General features: G+C 36.0%; 2 protein-coding genes across 5 annotated transcripts; both read left to right on the top strand.

The window, feature by feature from the left end:
- The first annotated feature begins 665 nt into the window (after nt 1–665).
- LOC132172092 (uncharacterized) lies at nt 666–9973 on the top strand. Of its 4 annotated transcripts, XR_009439118.2 has the most exons (10): nt 666–1750; nt 2407–2467; nt 3942–4171; nt 5510–5711; nt 6450–6566; nt 6708–6808; nt 6893–7014; nt 8129–8243; nt 8387–8453; nt 9378–9971. XR_009439118.2 is itself a non-coding variant. In XM_059583531.2 (8 exons), exons 1-8 carry the CDS (start codon nt 1325–1327, stop codon nt 8193–8195), a joined length of 1326 nt encoding a protein of 441 aa, XP_059439514.2. In that variant the 5' UTR covers nt 666–1324; the 3' UTR covers nt 8196–8913. The 4 variants fall into 4 exon arrangements, 1 of the variants encoding a protein (XP_059439514.2); XR_015909298.1 differs by having other exon boundaries at nt 4065–4171; nt 8129–8453; nt 9378–9973; XR_015909296.1 differs by having other exon boundaries at nt 8129–8453.
- A 4440-nt stretch (nt 9974–14413) lies between these two features.
- LOC132172091 (Xanthine/uracil permease family protein) lies at nt 14414–18929 on the top strand. The gene is made up of 13 exons (XM_059583530.2): nt 14414–14887; nt 15002–15099; nt 15245–15421; nt 15677–15777; nt 15875–15950; nt 16063–16122; nt 16367–16551; nt 16885–16981; nt 17080–17225; nt 17322–17413; nt 17585–17662; nt 17797–17957; nt 18632–18929. Exons 1-13 carry the CDS (start codon nt 14797–14799, stop codon nt 18842–18844), a joined length of 1575 nt encoding a protein of 524 aa, XP_059439513.1. The 5' UTR covers nt 14414–14796; the 3' UTR covers nt 18845–18929.
- Nucleotides 18930–19846: the final 917 nt, after the last annotated feature.

The raw sequence follows: 19846 nt of genomic DNA, 5'->3' as shown, positions 1-19846 counted from the left end.
AGGTGGTAGAGATGGGCTGATCTGCAGTGAAGGAGGAGACAATGGAGTTGTTAAGACAGGATAAATCATCAAGAACAATGGATAAGGCTTTCAAAGAGCCAATTGGAGCCTCAAAACAGGCGACAAAGAGAGAAAGGAGGAGGCAGCGGGGAGTAGAGAGAAAGGTGGCAGCCGGAGTGTAGGGTTTTTAGATAGTGAGAGAGAGAGTTGGGGGAAGGAGCACAAAGCAGTATCCACATGAAGCTTAATCATTGTAATCAAGGGATGATTTTTGCATTTTTTTTTTTAAAAAAAAAATTATTTATCACATCTACAAACTCATCTCAATACATACATATTTTTCCCATTTCAAAACTGATAATTGTTGATATAATAAAATTTAATTATTTAATTCAAAAATAATGATTGAAATTTGAGAAAATTTATATGGTAAAATATCTTCAGAATTCTTTGATCTAACACGGGTACCCCAATCAGCAAAGTAGTGATGAGTTGGGCCCAGCCCATGCATGTGTTGACACCCCAATTACGAAGCTATCTGATCACTATCTGTGGGTCAGGCCCATATCTAAACTAAAACATATGAGCACACGGGTACCCCAAAACTCGGCCCAGCCCATCATTACTTGAATTTCCTCTCCATTTGCAGAGTTGCACCCCTCCCTCCCATTGAGCAGCTGCGAGTATTTCCATCACCGGAGACCCTTCCTTGAATTGATCGACGCGGCGTTGCTTCAACTCGTCGGCATAGAGCAGACGGCTCTCATACAATTTCCGGTAATCGGCACGAACTTCTTCCGCAAGCCCGCAGACGCAATACTGGAAGCCCAAGGGAGACAACGCTGGGGACTCATATGCACTGGCCGAAACCGCTTCAAAGATCACAACAGAGTGGTCGGAGACAATAGCTCGGCCGGCGGCCGCTTTCACTGCAAATCACCTGGTGCATGACAGACCTGCCGTCGCTGATAAACCGAATTGCTCGAAGCACAGCCGATGCATACTCTTCGAGACATCGAACTCGGTGGATTTAGGTCGTTCGTAATTCACTTGTTGCGCCCTCCCACTTCATCTTATGCTCGAATTCATGCGAAGTGTTTTTCAAGTACAAATTTTTCCACGCAGCTGTTTTGTGAAATTTTCACTTTTCAATTCTTCGCGACTCCAAACCCTTAGTCCTTCCCAAAGTTCAATTCGAAGTGCGTTTGCTTCCAGACCTCCAATTCCAAGCCTTAGAGAACGTCGTTTTGAGTGAAACTGTGAAAATTTAGCGCAAATCCGTCTTCGAACCCCTAATTCACCAACCCCCAAAACCCTAGCGTCCATGGCGTCGAAGAAGAAGCAATTCGAAGGTATTGCTATGTTATCCATGTACGACGACGACGAAGAAGAAGAAGAAGGCGAATACATGGAAGATGTCGAAGAGCAACAACAACTAGAAGAAGAAGATGAAAAAATGGAGCGTCAAGAAGCAGAGAGAGAGCACCAAGACGACGATTACATGGATTCGAGAATGGCAGAGCAGGATGATTCATTTGCCAGGAGCGGAGATAGAATTAGTGGTGATTCTGCTTACAATGACATGCCTCCGATTGCCAGTGAGAATACGGCGCTGCATCCTCGGGTTATGGCGGTGTCGCCGCAGCAAGAGGCGATAGCGGCGTCAGAGAGTGCGAGGATGAGTGGGAGACGGAAGCTTACGATTGTGGATTATGGCCACGATGAAGTTGCCATGTCTCCTGAGCCTGAGGTACCTTCTTTTGGTTTCATATAAGTTCTGTTTGATTGCTGAGAAATTTGGAGGAAAGAAAAGAGAATGGAATTCTTGGATTTTATGTTTTCATGTTGTTTTAGGTTCAGTTAAGAGAGCTTTGTGTGCAAGTGCACGTTTATGTGTCTGTGATTAATTGTACATAGTGAAAAGTTTGATATTAGGAATCAGTTGTGGGGTGAGGATTATGTGGTGCGTTGGATTTGGAATAATGAATATTTCAACAATATTTCCGTGTTGCCAAATGGTGTCTTTATCTAATTTTGAATTTTGCAAATGGTCCCTGAAGATGGTAGATTGTGTACAAAGTTTCTGGATATTTGATTTAATTTGCTTGTGAAGATGGGTTGTCTGAAGTTTGTAGTTTCTGTGAAACTTTTATTCGATAATTTGTTTTGTGAATGTTCTGGTTGATTAAATTGCATGGTTTCCAACCAAAGCTTTTTACAGTGAAGTGCTGCCTCTCCCTCTTCTAGAGGAGAGGTGCGAGTCATTTTTTTGTTTTTTGTTTTGGGAGGGTGGGTGGGGTGGTGGAATGGAGTGTGGGAGGGTTCAAGGTGAACCTACTATCATGTGTTTTATCTTATATTGAATGGTCTTAATTTATATTCTGCTTTGGTGGTTTTTCTTTTCAGGAGGGAGAAATAGAAGGAAGTGGTCGTGTCATGTTTGGATTGGAACTTCAAACTGCGAATGGTACGTCTGAACTGCTCGTGAACATTCATTTATTCCACTTTGTCAGTTGCTATTCATCTTTTTCAACCGACATTATATATATATATATACACACACACAGCATGAATGAGCCAACTTCAACACTACCTATACTCTTAATCATAGACAAACATGCACTGACCTCAACATGAAAGGATGAATCTGGTCTGACTATTTGTACGCATTGGCTTAACTCACTCTTAACTTCCCTAGACATTGCAAAGAACACAATGAAAACTGCAGGTAAGGGCTGTACAAAATATTGGGTAAGTACCATTATTTATATTCATAATGCTTTCATCCTTCCCAGTACCCAGTGAATGGAAAATGAACTCGTGGTTGGCAAGCTGACACTTTGTAGATCACCAAAATATGCTTATTATAGTTTAATTTTCCAAAGTGATAAGTCATTAATGATGGCTATGGTGTTATATTCATGTATTGAAATGGTCGCACATAGAATTTCCAAATATGTTCCCAAAGTCACCTATTCAGCCAGATCCTTTGTCAGTTTGTTTACCTTTGATTGCCAGAGTTTAGTTGTTGGAAATGCAGAAAGTCATAGAATTTTTTTTGACGAAGTAAAAATGAACATTGTGTATGAGTTCTGTCACCCAATTGATGTCATACTTTAAGATATGTTTCTTGCCGACTATCATTGATTCATATAATTTTGATATTGTATGTCATATCATGCTTCAAAGATATATTTAAAGTTTGAAAGCATAAAAACTATGTTGCTGAGAAAAAAATATCAGAAGAGATGTTTGACTTTCTTTACTTAATGAAAGAGAATTTTTATTTAGATTAGAACTTGACTATAAAATAGAACAAGGATATCTGAGCCCTTGGGCATTGGCTCAGGTTGTAAATTGGTGTTGGGCATGGGGATGGGGAGGTCCATCAGGTATGCATCATGTTAAATTATCAGTTGTTCCAAAAACTTAAACTTAAAGAAAGAGATAATTTTAATCACTTGATCATTACTTTAACACTTCCCCTCACGTATGGGCTCAAACTCCCTTTTAATAGGTGAGGTCCAACACGTGGAATATTTCATTTAAATGGGGGGTGATTTGACGGAGTCAAGGTTCGATCCCAAGACCTTTGACTCTGATACCATGTTAAATTATCAGTTGTTCAAAAAGCTTAAGCTTATAGGAAGAGATAAATTTAATCACTTAATTATTACTTTAATACATCTTATTGATAAAAAAAAAAAAAAAGTGAAAAAGGAAAAAAAAAAAGGGTCAAATGAAGAGGAAATAGATTTAATCACTTAATCATTACTTTAATACATCTTATTGATAAAAAAAAGTGAAAAAGGAAAAAAAAAAAAAAAGGGTCAAATGAAGAGGAGATAGAAATTGAAATGTTTTTGTTGTTTACGATTTTGTAGTCTGATTGTATGAGGCTTCCTTTCTATCTTTAATTTTGTAAGAATTGTCTGATATAGGTCATTTCCAAGAGAAAACACCTACTGGAACTGTTCAGGCTTTAACATCTAGCAATCCAGTTACTCCTCTATCATCTGATCCATCACGATATGATACAATGAACTATGCTGTGCATGAATCAGAGGGAGCACATGTTGAGGAAGCTGTTATGGAACAGGAAGAAGAAATTGATCCATTAGAAGTGTCTCTTCCACCGCCACCAAAAGAGAAGTGCTCGGAGGAGCTACAAGTAAGTTCCTTGCTTTCTTTGTTTTTTTTTTTTGGGGTTTTTTGGTGTGAAAAGATCACTAGTGTTTGAATGTGAGGTTTCTTGTCGCTTGCGAATTGAAAAATTGTTATAATTTGACAAAGAAAGGATTAAGTGGACAGTTCTGAGAAGTACAGGACTATTGACCTTGAAATTGTTACCACCCTAATCTCTTCCTAGTCAAATCATAAGCTTGAGATAATTCATTTTTTAAAATAATAATAATAATAATAATAATAATAATAAGGTTTTGTCCACTATATGAATTTTGGGCTTTATGGTTTTATAGAGACGATATTTTTATTTCTATTCTTATTTCTACCAGCATACGTTATTTATTCATGCATCTTTTTTTGTCTGGGGGCTTGGTGGGTGGCATATAATTAGAATGCGAATAACCCCTTATACTTCACTTTTTACATTATCATGTCTTTTTAAAGTGCTATCATAAATATCAATAGAAAACTATCACATGCGTGACATGTGTTCATCTATGTTGAATTTTAAGACAATTTGTCTGCCAGATGGAATTATAAAGTTTAAGGATTATGTCAATTGTTAGGCTCCATTTGTTAAACTTTTCTTCTTATCACTTTTGTTTTCTATTCTCAAATACAAAAACATTAACAAGCAATTCAAAACACAAAGCACTCAAAACTATTTTCACCTTTATGTCATATTATAACACTTTTTCAAACATAAAACAAAAAACACCCCCCAAAACCATTAACAAACAGAGCCATAGGTTTTTGAGGGTTTTACAAGGGTTAGGTAAAAGCAACATATATTTGTGGTGAAAACAACATTAGCTGATTACAAAGCTGTTGTAGCCTCTCTGAAATTAGGGCATGTTTGTGCCAGTACCAGTTAATATAACCTAGGCTGCTCACTTATCCAAATATAGAATGTGTGCAATTTTAGGGTATAGATTGTAGGGATATGCCCTCCTGCTGTAGAATTTTGTTGTGTCTTACTCATTTTTCCAATGTTGTTAATTTGGATAAAGTTGGCAGAATGGCTTGTTGGGATGTGTTTGGTAAATTTGGATTAGAAGATAATTTCGTTGTGCCTTTCATATATGCTTGCCTGGGGGCTTGGCAGAAATTAAAATCGAGAGATTGCATGGAGAATTGGCAGAAACTAAAGTTGAGAGAATCTATGTTATTGATTTGTGCTTAATACTTCAATAAAATTCTGCTCAATGAATTACTAATAATTTTGGGTTTGAAGATAATTAATTTACATCTATGCTTGTGCTTTCAAATATAGCACATTTTATTTTCTTTTCATGTCTTTATCCTCTGTATTATGTTATGGCAGAGGAAAATAAATAAGTTTCTTGATTACAAGAAATATGGAAAAAGCTTCAATGCAGAAGTACGGAATAGGAAGGATTACAGGAACCCTGACTTCTTGCTGCATGCAGTGAGGTATCAAGATATCGATCAAATAGGGTCTTGCTTCAGTAAAGATGTATTTGACCCTCATGGATATGACAATAGTGACTACTATGACCAAATAGGTCAGTATCAGTTCCTTTTTTTGGAATCTCTTTGTGCGCATGTGCATCCCATTGAGGGCCTTTTTGAATAATGTATATATTTTATGCATGTGTGTGACTATTTTTGTTTCTTTAATTACTTTGTGTTATTAATTTTAGACTTCTTAGTCAATTACCCAGAATATGCCATTATAACCTTAGGGGAATCTGTCGTTATTGGATGTGTTTGGTACTGTGGATGGTAGATTTAGTGTGGTTGTTGACTATTTAGCTTCTGCTATTATGAACATTAAGGCATGAACCTAGACCCTATTTTTTGGTTTGTTTTAAACAATCACAAATGTTCACATTTTTCTATCTGGCATAAGGTTTTTCTAATAATAATGTTAGTCTTTTTGTGTCCTCTGTCTCTGACTCTCTGGTTTCACCCAGTGCAAAGGTTGTTGAATTTTCAACTTTGTACTCTAATTGATATGTCAAAATGTGAAAGAGTGCACTTCTTTAGCAGCCTCGAATATGTTGTATGTTTCTTCCCATAATTGTTGGTTAAATGTAAGTCTTGGCTTTGCAAGTTAAAGGTCTTTTATTGTTTGTTATTCTAATTTGTGAATCATGCATCTTCGTCATTGCATTAATTTCTTTGTTTGCTGGTTGTTTGTCTTCTAAGTTATTTGAGACTGCCGCACATTATTGCTATCATAGATCTTCTCAGCATAATTGCTTGCCACTTTTTTTTTCCTGGTATTTTTTGTAAAGCAGAGGCTGATATGAGGCGTGAGGAATTAGAAAAGAAGAAGAATAAGGCTGAATTTACTTCTGGAGGAACACAATCTGGAACAGTTGCTATTGCACCAAAAGTTAATATGCCTATTCCAGGTCTGAAAAAGATCTCATTTGTTAATTCATTGGGTTAAGCTGGCTTTCAGAGAATATATATATATATTTTTTTCTTGATTTATTTATTTATTTTTAATTTGGATAATGAATGGCATGTTCTTATACTAAGTCATTTTGCAGGTGTTTCAACTGTGGCAGCTACTGGTTTGCTACCTGTGCCACCTGCAGCTGATACCACTACTAGGGATGGTAGACAGAACAAGAAATCTAAGTGGGATAAGGTTCTCATCTATGGATATGGCATTTGTAACTCCCCTATCATATGAATAGACCCACCATATGTTTTCACAAATTTTTTTTTTTAGGTGGATGGGGATCGAAGAAATTCTTTGCCGCCCTCTGGGGGCCAGGATTCTATTTCTGTAGCAGGAGCTCATGCAGCACTCTTATCTGCTGCTAAGGCGGGCACAGGATACATGGCTTTTGCGTAAGTTTTGTTAACAGTTTTGGACAATATATTCTTGATAATCTCTTTCTCCCAGCATTTATATACTTATGATTCCAGTTTGGGTGTTGTTTTGGAGCAGCTCACATTGTGTTGGCTTTTTCTACTTGAGTTTGGATCAAGTTTTCTGAATTTATTATTTCACCATTTTTTTTTCTTCAACCTTTTTCTTATGTTAAAGCAATTGGTGACTCAGTTCCCTATTATGATTCTTAAAGAATTATTTGATTCCTATACTTCCGGTATATTTGGGTTGCGCCTTTGCACTGTTTAATGATATTACGACTACTTATAAAAAAAACAAAAAAACTCCAATGTCTATTATGAACACTGAACGAGTGGTGTATGGTTTCTCAACTGCACCATAATGTACGCATCTGAGGTGGGCTTAGGATCATATACTTGGGTTTGGATTATATATTGCGCTTCTATGCGAGAAATTAGAAATTTTGTCCATACATGTTGCGGTAACTACTAGTACATTTAATTAAACTGCTAGTACATCAAATAAAATGGTTAAGTTGGTAGTTTTTGTATTGTTGAACAATGAATTTGTCTTATGTAAGGATATACTTTAGGGTTCTCCTGTGCCATATTTTACCCATTTGAGGTGGACTGAGGCTTCCATTGTTGGGTCTGGTAAAAGTTTGGATATGATATATTATTTTGGTGTATTTGTAATTTGAACTCATCATACACAGATTTCAGAAAATACTAGCACACAATGATTTGGATTAAAAGGTACCTTGTGAACCTTGTGAATCTGGTCTACTACTGTATCCAGTTTTGAGAGAGACGTTTGTTATTTTTGTCAGCCTTTACCAAGGAAGTTTGGAATGTTGGTATGATTTCAAATCGTTTGATTGTCTTGTTGCTTTAGACAGGTAGATGCCAATTGTTTTCTTGGAGTAGAATAGTGGAATAGAATGTGTTAATTTCATATGCATATAAGTTGGTAACAATTTTGGTTGCCATATGAACTAGAGTTGATAGTAAGCTTTCTGGATTATTTGGCTCCATTAGCACTTTCATTCCGATTTAGTTGTAATAAAGAAAGGTATTTTAACTAAATCGTATGCGGTTTATCATGTGACAGGCAGCAAAGACGGCGAGAAGCAGAAGAAAAGAAATCTAGTGGAAGGAAGGTGGAGAGAAGATCTTGATCCATTCATTGCACCACTTACCAGTGAATAATCATACAACATTTTGAAGTGGATAATTCCATTCTCTTTTTCCTCACTTAAACGCCATTTAATGGGCTTGTTTCTTTTTTAAACATAGGTCCTTTACATGGCAAAAATATATTATTTTTTTGGTCTCATTAGTGCCTTGGCCCTCATTTGTTTTCTCCTAGGAATAATTTTATTGCAGTGAAGCCAGCGATGAAACTGAAGGGCATGCACATTGCACAGATAAAGCAGGTATCCTTTCATTATTGTTCCGTAGCCAATTGAAATGATAGATACCAAAAACAGCCATCCTGTCAAGTTTAATAGTTAAAGATGGGTTGTAGATGTAAGAAGCAATTATAGGCAGCCAGCATAGGCGTGTAGAAAAAGTGGAAGCTTTTTTTTGCTCTCCAGCTCTCTCACGCGGTTATCTAATCTTGACCTTGGCCAACTGCCAAAGAAATACTCGTCCCGATGAAGTGGGCGGTCGACAAAATCATACTTGCCTCCACTCAACTCTTTCTTCTGGCCCATCGGAAATATTCTACTTTCTTATCTCATGATTACACGACACGAGTCCCTTATTTTTATCCAAGTACGAGGCTCGTTTGTTTTAGTTACAGTTAGAAAGTATTCTTTTGTGATAAGTTATCATCACGATTTTGCTACTTTTTCTACCTTTTGAATCTCTAATGAAGTCGAAAGTTTTGTACCTCTTCTTTTTGAGTATGCTTGTGACTTAGATTGCTGTTAGTTGACTGGGTTTTCGACCATTGTTTCTGATGCGAAACGAGTTCTATATATGAACTTCTTGAAACAGACACATGAAAATCTAAATATTTATCCTTTATTTTCAGTCCAATGATTTTCAGTTGCTCTTATTAAACTTTTTTTTATCAATAGTTCAATAAAAATAGTCCGTGGTAGTGATGACGCAGCGTACGTAGCAAATTCACAAGATTGAAGCACTAGGCAGAGTTGGTAGATTGATAAAAGAAATCACGCACGACACACACTAGCAAAAATTAATTCATTCATTCCCTGCCTTTTCACGTTATATTGGAAGGATGACAAGTAAAAGAGATAACGATAAGTATTGCTATGTAGATAAGATAAATAAAGATAAAAGATAACTAGTGCTACGTCTAATCGTGATCCATATCTTGATTGCTTCAGCGTACGTGTTGACACTTTGCATGGAAGTAGGAGTTGGCCTGGCGTACAAGTAACAGAAGACGTTTGCGTTATCTTCATGATACTCGTAAACAAGAAAAACATTGTAATTAAATATGGTTGCTGGTAGTTGGCAGTTATTGTGCTGACTTTTGATCGGCGCTTCTGTCCGGACAGTATTCGGACGAGGACTCTAGACGAGGCTCTCAGGTTTAGGCTTGTCCGGACGGGCTGCAGACAAAGACTCCATACGAGGTTCTCCGATCTACGTCAAGAAGCCACTTGGAACTTCATATTTAACTGCTAAAAAAGAAACTGGTGCTTCTCCTGCATTAACATCTAGAGGAAAGAAGAAGAAGAAGAAGCGATAACAATAAAATTAGCCAATATGTGATCAAGAATCTCTTGTCATCTTCTTTATCTCTTATCAAACATCAAATTAAGTTGTTTCCCTTCCTCATCATCTTCAAGAGTCTGGTCCACAATATCACCTGCATGATTATCTGTTGTATCTGTTGTTGCACAATGTTTGTCTGTACCTTATCAGAAACTTGTATATAAACAAAAGGTATGTTCCGTTGAACGATCAATGAACATGGGAAAGACCAAGAGATATTGTCATTTCCTGAGATTCCCTTCAAACCTAAGATGAAGGTGGTGCTATAAATCATTAGGCCTCTGGATGTTATTGCTAGAAAGGACATTGGATTTGAGCTTTGCTTACGGCTTGCCTAGACTAGCTCCTGTAGGCATCTAGTGGCTCTACTAAAGATGAAGAGTTTTCTTTTTTATTCCTCTCTAGTAAAGTAGGTGGGAAAAGAGCTTTAGAATCTATGATGGGAAGAAAGAGAGTCCTCTTGTTTGTGTATTATTTATTTATTTTAATTCTATTCGAATGAGGAAAATCGGGAAAAGGGGAAGAACGGATAAAAATACAAATTATAAAAGAGGGTCTTTATCACTCGTAATTCTAAGAGAAGAAAGGAAATGAGAATTGTCGAGAATGCTTTCAAACATCAAGTGGGAAGTGACTCATTTAACAATCGAGTGTGCCCGAGAAGTGGCACATGTACAGACCTTATAAAAGAGTTGTTGATGACAATCACTAATGATAGGAGCATACGGCCAATTTAAGAAGAAGTGGCCTTGGTTAAATGAGAGCTAAAATGGTGAGGAGGGAATCACCTTCAAACAAGATAGAAGAGCAGCTATGGAACCGACTTATTCTTCTTGTTTAAAGTCTCTTATAGGTGTAAAGTGGATGAAAGGGATATCACTGGTGAGGATTGAGAAAGAAATGGTGGAGATGCATTTCTTGGGACAATTTCCCAAATTCTATTAAGTGGAGATGCAATTTTCAATACAATTTGCCCAAATTTCATTGATTTTTTCATGTCGACTTTGATTTCCATCAATCCTCTTTTTCTTTTTTAACTTTTTCAGAGATAGAATATGTAAAGGGTTACAGTGAAAATTATCCTGAATAAGTGACAATGGAGAGATGAGTTTGTATTGTGGAGGACCAATTTAAAAAGGTTGGGCCAAATATTAGTGATGCTTTTATAAAGGATGGTAGAAAAGAGTCTGCAGGATATCCTCACAGAAAGAGGGGTTCCTCAAAGCATCTCCCATCTTCCTTTCCACACTTTCTCTCCTAATTAACCACCAAATCACATGCACACATTTTATGCATATTTTGTTTTATGGGTCTTGAATCTTGGTCTCTTTGCAGCTTTTAGGTGTGCATCAACTGAATCTTTTAGAGCCTCACTATGTATTTACTCACGAATTAGCAACTGTTTTTTTTTAAAGGCAAAGATCTTCTTTTTTTCTTTTTCTTTTTTACTAAAAATAAAAACAGTATCTTCAACCCTGGCAGAATCTACCTTATGAGATTTGGATCAGGTGTAATAAGCTGTATAAATTGCATGTAATGTGGAGTGTCCAAAAAAAAAAAAAATGTTCCTTTGCATTTCGGGCATTTATTTTGTGTACATATTTACTGAATTGACATGCTACACTCACTTTCTTACACCCAGAGAGCACCCAAATACCAACGTGCCATAGTTAGGCTTGTCTATCGAAAAATCTAGTTAATTGACCTCTTAGCAATACAAAGGGTTGTAGGCCATTGAGGGCACGGCGTCCTAATATTCCGACGACCCGTAAGCCTAACTAACTATCGAGATAAAAGTGCACCTTCACCAAAGACCTGTCAAGTGATTCCTCTTCCATAATTCACACCATGCTACCCCTCTTAATAGATTAAGTGACAGAATCTCCACGTCAAGTAACATACTTTTGACATAGTCCCGAAACGCATTTTTACTGTACTTTTACTAACTTGCCCGTCGGAGCGGCTTAATACCAGAACCTGTCAGTAAACGTTTGTAACATTTTCCCTTTCTTTCAGAGCTCCTCCCCAGTGACCTAAAACTTTGTTCTTGGCAGGTTGAGAGAGCGGCAAAATATGATGAATTATTGAAAATGGGTGGCAGAGGAGTGCAGGGATAAAGTGAAAACTTGTGCAATATTATTAATTTGTATTGGGTAGCTCCGATTTCGATGCTGCTTGTCTTGGCATCGAAATAGAGACGTTATAGATTCGTACACTGTTCCTTCACACGTTGGGGCCTAGTCATCCCCTCCTTTTTTTAAACACTAAAAATTAAGTGCATGACCTACAGATCAGATGCACCCAGTCTTTTTATTTATTTTTTTATTTGAAAAAAATAAATAAAAGAAAATAATATCTGTTTGGTGGTGCTTTCCACTTTATGAATTTAAGTGATATTTTTAAGTAATTGATATTGTAAGTTATTTTAAAAATATATTAGATTATTTGTGGGTGTGACATGAGTTTGAAGTCACTTAAAATATATTCAAAAATTAATAATGCTATTTTTCACATAACCTCCTCAAACTACCATTCAATTGACAATATCTCTCCCAAACTTTCAATTGTGACAATGCTCCCCATAAACTACCAAAACATTGTCAATGTCCCCCCCAAGACTAACAAAAAGATTAAAATGCCCTTATATATTTCTTAATAAGACAAAAATACCCTTATAAATTAAAAAAATTAAAAAAAAAAACAAAAAATTTTAATTTCAAAAGATCAATTTTTTAAAAAAAAAATAATTTTTAAACGAAATTTTTTAATTTTTTTATAAGAATATATATATATATATTTTTTTTAAAAAAACGAATATATATATTTTTTAAAACGGAAATTTTAAAAAAAAATTATAAAACGAAATTTTTATAACAAAAAAAAATCGAAAATTTTTAATTTTTTTCTTATAAAAAGGATTTTTTTTTTAATTTTTAATTTTCTACCCTTTGGAATTTTTTTTAATTAGTTTTAGGTTTTTTCTAGAAGTTTTATTATTTTTTGTTTTTATTTTATTAAGGGTAGTTTCGTCATTGGGGGGAACATTGACAATTTTTGGTAATTTGAGGGGGACATTGTCACAATTGAAAGTTTGAGGGGACATTGTTAATTGGGTGATAGTTTGAGGGGGTTATGTGGATTTTTTCCTATATTTTTTAAGTGATTAACATGAAGAGCTACTTAATTAAAATACGTAATGTTAATGGGTGTGAAATGAATGTGATAAGTGTGTATGAAGAGTAGACTAGTAGTATTACTCGATCTCGAAGACCCTCCATTAGCGTTTAAGAAGGCATTGGATGTGGATAATCAATATAAAAAATAAGGCTTTCTTTCGTGAGCTTGCAACAAAAATGAGTAATACTATTTTTCAAACTTATTTTGCATTTTTAAGTGACCTCCCGGCCATATCAGTCAGTCACTTAAAAATACGTCACGTTAACCAGTGTGAAGTGAGTGTAAAAAATAGTATTACTCGATAAAAATATATTTTTTAAATGTGGCTTTAGAGACCTCCAAACAAAAATGTGAATAGTGGTTTAAGTTCATAAAAATGGTATTATCATTATAAACCAGATTAGCTCTTGGAATAATAGGGGCAGAGAAGAACCATTTCATTTTGTACATAAACAAGAAGAAGAAAACAAGAAACGAAAGGAGAAAATACAACCCTTTTCAATTTTCTTTTGTACTAGTTTTTCTAGAGAGAAACAAAGAGCACATTCTTTTTGTACGTTAGGACTTAGGAGTACTATTTCAGAATGAAATCAGGATGTTTTAAAATGATATATATATATATATATATATATATATATATATAAAAATTATGACTCCATCATGGAAAGGGCATGGACCATGTTATAATTATGCTATTTATGCACCAAGTTTACATGGCCATGCACTGATGACCTCTTGGTTTCGATCATGAGTAATGTTATTCTTTACGAGAAATTCTCGTGCTATGGAGCATTTACTTTTTTGAAATTCATCTGAAAAAAATGTTGCTCCTTTAGCGTTAGCCATTCTTCAGGCCTATTGTATCTTTAATATCAGGTGTGACAAAAAAAATTAAAATCACTTAAAATATCTTAGTAAGTAAATACGAAATAAATATAATAAACGAGCGTTAAGATTAACATTACTTAATGACGATCTCTTAACCAAATCCGGTCTTAACAATACACATCTCACACCAAACACAAGCAAAGGAAAAAGTGCAGGTTGACTGAATTATGACTCCTAAACCCATGTGAAATTAGATGGAGGCCAAAATAGCTAATACTTTAGGGTTTGAAAATGTTAATCTCTTTCTCTTTTCTTTTCTTTCTTTCTTTCTTTTCTTTTCCTTTTTTTTTCTTTTTAATTTCTCTCCTTTTAAGGTACAAATTTAATATTTGTAAAGATAGAAGCACCTAACTCACCCCTTTTATTTATTGTTGTTCCTCCTTTGGTGGGATAGCAAATTTCACAAGCCATGTATTAAAGAAGGTTGAGTTGTAAAATTTAATGGGAAACTGTGAGGCAACGGTAACATTTGGTTTGGAAGTTCCTTAAGGGGTAGTTTGGGAAAATTGGAAAAAAGTTAACGGAACTTTTATATAAACGAAAAAGCATAGCAAGAGAGATGAAACTACAGGGACTGTGAGAGAGAGCTAACAAGTGGGGGGCAAAGTGCCATTTTTTTTTCTCTCTCGCCGCTTTCTCTCACTCCATTTCTAGTCTATCTCTTCGACTGTGAACTTCCTAAAGCTCTGAACTTTTTTTCTTCAGTCTACTACTTTTGCTTCCATCAGCCATTTGCTTTTCTCTTTCTGCTTTTCTCCCCCCAGTGACTCATTCCCTCTTTTCACATTGAATTGGCTAGGTTCCATTACACTCACCAAGAAAAACTCTGAGAGGATCTCTCTCTCTCTCTCTCTCTCTCTCTCTCTCTCTCTCTCTCTGTGTCTATCCATTTTTTGATTCTTTATACGGATACCCATTTGGATTTGGAGGCAAAATAAGAGGTACAAGTGAGTGTCAGCCATGGCAGCTCCAAAACCAGAGGAGATAAGCCACCCACCAATGGACCAACTTCAAGGCCTAGAGTACTGTATTGATTCAAACCCATCATGGGGTATGGCCGACTGACGGATTTTATTCATTTTCTCAACTCCCCCCACATTCTCCATTCATTGATTGATTTATTTATCTTCTGGTTGACCCTTCTCGTTTTTGCGTGTGAAAACAGGGGAGGCAATAGCTCTGGGATTCCAGCACTACATTTTGGCCTTAGGAACTGCAGTTATGATCCCATCATTCCTTGTTCCTTTGATGGGTGGCAATGATGTGAGCAAATTCTCATATTTATTCATCTATGCTTTAGATTATTTCCCATTATCATTGATTACGATATATCTCATAACTATTTTCTGCTCTTCCACGTGAGTTTGTATAATTGATATGGCTTTTTGTCCATTTTGCCATTCATCAGGGTGATAAAGTAAGGGTTGTACAGACTCTGCTTTTTGTTGAAGGAATTAATACGCTTCTGCAAACACTATTTGGTACCCGATTGCCAACCGTGATTGGCGGGTCTTATGCCTTCATGGTTCCCATAATATCAATAATTCACGATTCCTCCTTGATGGGCATCGATGATCCTCGTATGGTTAGTCCAATTTCTCTGCAACATGTTTCACTCTTTCTTTACTTTCTGCCTTATTTTTCTTAAAGTTGGGCTTCACCATCTCCCAAAAAGACCTTCTTTCGGTGCACATTTATTTGTCTGCCCCACCGCCACTTACCCAATTGGCTTTATTGTATCAAATGTTCCCCCTAACGGTTCTAATATTATGTTAATAAATAAAACATGTAAATTTAATTAATCCTTTAATAACACTAATCGTCTTGAATTTGTTTCTAGAGATTTCTCAATACCATGAGAGCAGTCCAAGGTGCTCTAATAGTAGGATCAAGCATACAAATTATTTTGGGATTTAGTCAAATGTGGGCCATCTGTTCCAGGTGCTTTTTTCCTCTCAAGTTGATTTTCTTTTTTCACTCTTTTAGTCAAAGCAACAATTCATATCAAATGACTTCATTGTGTTTTTTAACATTTCAGATTCTTCAGCCCTCTTGGAATGGCTCCGGTAATTGCGCTAGTGGGTTTTGGCCTCTTTGATAGAGGCTTCCCTGTGGTAAATATTACTGTTTTTTTTTTTTTTTTTTCAATGAATAAAACCAAATGCATACCACCTGTGAACAACTCAATACTGTTGTTTACCATTGATTTTACTGAATGTCTGTCAGGTTGGACGGTGCGTGGAAATTGGCATTCCAATGCTTATCCTGTTTATAGCCTTCTCCCAGGTACTGCTGCTATATATATATATATATATTTTCCTTCAATCAAATTCACTTTTAAAATTGTGATTACACATTTAATTAATAAATAACATCATGTTGGAAAAAAAGTAAGAGAGACTCCCAATTGTACAATCAGAACAAGAACACATTGTCTGAAAGAAATGTTTCAAAATGTGTTTTATGGTGCAATGTGTGGTTTCTTAGTTGCAAAAAGCAGCCTTCTAAATGTGTGTTTTTTGGCATGCAGTATTTAAAAGGTTTTCAGTTCAGGAAACTGCCAGTTCTGGAGCGGTTTGCTCTCCTCATATCAGTGACTGTGATATGGGCATATGCACACCTCTTGACAGCCAGTGGTGCATACAAACATCGACCAGATTTAACCCAAGCGAACTGCAGAACTGACAGAGCCAATCTCATTTCTTCTGCTCCATGGTTGGTAGCTAAAGCAGCTCTTATTAGTTTTTAAATCTTCATAAAATCTATGTAATAAGCTAAAACACTCATTGTTGTTAGATGACTAAATTATATGCAAAATATCTGAGTTCACCATGCTGAAAATCAATCCAATATATATGCCTTTTGAACTGCAATGCTATAAGGAGATAATAATCTGCTTTTAGAATCCTCCATCAAAATAGTAAAAGAATAATATTATTTAGTAGACTGTTATACCATTACCATAATGATGAGACAGCTCGCATCAAAATCGAATTAGCACTGATTTTGTAGCAACTGCCTTTTGACCATGAAATTGATTGTTTTCAGGATAAAAATCCCATACCCTCTTCAATGGGGGGCTCCCACCTTTGATGCTGGCCATGCTTTTGGAATGATGGCTGCCGTTCTAGTTTCATTGATTGAGGTAATACATTTTACACAGATAAAACTAGAGAGTCAGTCAACCAAGGATATATTTTCATCAATGAAGGTAAGTAAAGCTATTGTTTTTGCTTTTTACAGTCAACTGGAGCTTACAAGGCTGCATCACGTCTAGCAAGTGCTACACCACCGCCAGCTCATGTTCTTAGCCGTGGCATTGGCTGGCAAGGAATTGGGATCCTGCTTAGTGGACTCTTTGGAACATTGACTGGCTCAGCTGTCTCTGTGTAAATATAATATTACTGCTTCTTCTTGCTCTTAAACTTCCTCACTCATACACTACAACAAGACTAATTATTTATCAACCAAAAAAAAAAACACAGAGAAAATGTCGGGCTCCTTGGAAGCACTCGTGTTGGCAGCCGCAGGGTTATCCAAATATCAGCTGGTTTTATGATATTCTTCTCCATGTTAGGTGAGTCACAAATTATTCCATGCCACTTAATTGAAATGGGAAGTAAATGACGGAGAAAGAATTCAAATGTTAACACCTTTGCTCTGATCACATGTTAATCATCACTTATCTCAAAGGTTTAAGCTGATACGAACGAATGAATATTCTAACTTGATTTTGTGATTCCTGCAGGAAAGTTTGGAGCTTTGTTTGCATCAATACCCTTCACTGTATTTGCTGCTGTATATTGTGTATTGTTTGGTCTTGTTGGTGGGTATCACTCATCATTTCATTTTTCTGATGGCATTTAATGGGTGCCCCTTTTTTATCTTCTCTTGTCTCTGCAGTCTGCAGGCTGCAGCAGTCTCTGCACATGAGTATTAATTTTACATTTTTGTTTTCAGCTTCGGTGGGGCTGTCATTTTTGCAATTCACGAACATGAACTCAATGAGGAACCTCTTCATCACAGGCGTTGCCTTCTTCTTGGGGTTGTCTGTTCCCGAGTATTTCAGGGAATACACGGCCAAGGCTCTTCATGGTCCTGCTCATACCAGTGGTGTATGGGTGAGTTAATATTTTGTCTCTTCATCTGTATTCCACCATTGAAAGAGAAATCACAACCTGAGATTTTGTCACACTTTATTGGACCCCGTAATTTGATGTTGAACGCTACCCCACCACCAATTATTAGTCTTATACCAAACTAGACAGGCCCCCCTCCTTAAAGTTGCTGACAACTTATGTCTGATTAAGGATTTTAGCAAAAAATAAAATAAAAATCAAATATTTGAGTACTACATGGCTAGATGATTTATATGGAACTCATGAGACCCACATGCCCCAGTAGGATTAGGATATAGGATAGGTCGGTCCCATATCCCAAAATTTATTTATTTCGATGGTGGATTTTGAAAAATGATTCACGACAATTATTTGTTCGAATTGTTAACAATTAGGGCAAATATAATGAGAGACTCCATATGGAATGCACCTGCCCAAGTACCTAGTCGAGCAGCCCAAAATTTATCTGGACATGTGAGTCTCATATAGGGTTTCAATATGTGTCTAAATTGCAGATAATTGTTGTAGATTCTAATCTATGAATCTTGTGACAATATATGCTGCAGAAAATCCCAATGTTGTTGTGTTGTGGACCAATGTTATTTATAATATGTAAGGTATGCATTTTTTTTTTTTTTTTGCAACCACATTAACTTTTTTTGCTTTCATGTGTGCAGTTCAATGATTTCCTTAACACAATCTTCTTCTCATCCCCAACCGTTGCATTGATTGTTGCAATCTTTCTGGACAACACACTTGACTACAAGGAAAGTGCCATAGACAGGGGAATGCCATGGTGGGTTAAATTTAGGGCATTCAAGGGGGACAGCAGGAATGAGGAGTTCTACACCCTCCCTTTCAATCTCAACCGTTTCTTCCCCCCATCATGATCAAGAGCTGCTGCCATTGAGAAGAAAGAAGAAAGATGTTAGAGGAAAAGCATCATTTCCAGATAAGGATTAACAACCCAGAAATCCAGTGATCGAAAAAAAAGAGTGAAACAAAGGGCCATTTATCCTTGATTGCAGAGCAATGACACCTTTGCTTTCTCCTCCCCTCTTTTGTTTTTCATTGCCTTTTTATATATATATATTTGAGTTGGGTTATTTGGGTATAGAGTACAATAAAAACTAGTTGATATGTTTGCTTTAGCATTCAGTTTTGGTGTAATTTTGAGAGATTTTTTAGTCTGAAAAATGACAGTTTCAGCTCAATGTTCGAGGAGGTGGTGTCGATTGGATATCTAAGTAAATGGCATGCATTATTATCTCCCAAATGCTGCTTCAAAATATCTGTGTAATTTAAGTGCTGAAAAGAAAGCTTGTTAACCTAACCAAATTCGGATAAAGAAAGGGGGATAAATGGAAAAATATCACATGCTTTCTAATATCCAACCCGTGATTAACCTATCTCGCACGTCTTAGAGCCTTCCTAAACTTATTGTAGGGCTCAGGGCCGGCTTTTTCACTAGGTAAGTTAAATGTTGGTTTCTTCCAAATAATAACCGGTAAAACATGTAATCTTAAAAAACATATTTTGTTAGAAAACAATCAAAGACCATTCCATAAAAATGGCACATTTTCTTTTTTCCTAACAAAATAATAATAAATAAATAAAAGGGTACACTCAAGTACAAAGAATGGGATGGGTAGAGATTATAGTTAAATTAGTGTTTAAGCTTATGATTCATTTAATTTTATTTCAAGTACGAGTCAAGTTCAAACTTAGTTCATTTAGTTTTCGAATGAATATGCGTCTATTTTATAAGCTGCTCAATTAATTTATTCATTCTTCATTTAAAATAAATATCATCATTATTTATTCTTTTTTCATCTATTCTAATTATTAGTTATTTAATTATTGTTAAGGTTTGATCATTGGAGTTGATTAGA

Source organism: Corylus avellana, chromosome 1 (genome assembly GCF_965113065.1).
Source record: "Corylus avellana chromosome 1, dhCorAvel1.hap1.2, whole genome shotgun sequence".
NCBI classification, from domain to species: domain Eukaryota; kingdom Viridiplantae; phylum Streptophyta; class Magnoliopsida; order Fagales; family Betulaceae; genus Corylus; species Corylus avellana.
Note: the sequence above shows the minus strand (reverse complement) of the source record. Positions and strands in the feature narration are given on the sequence as shown.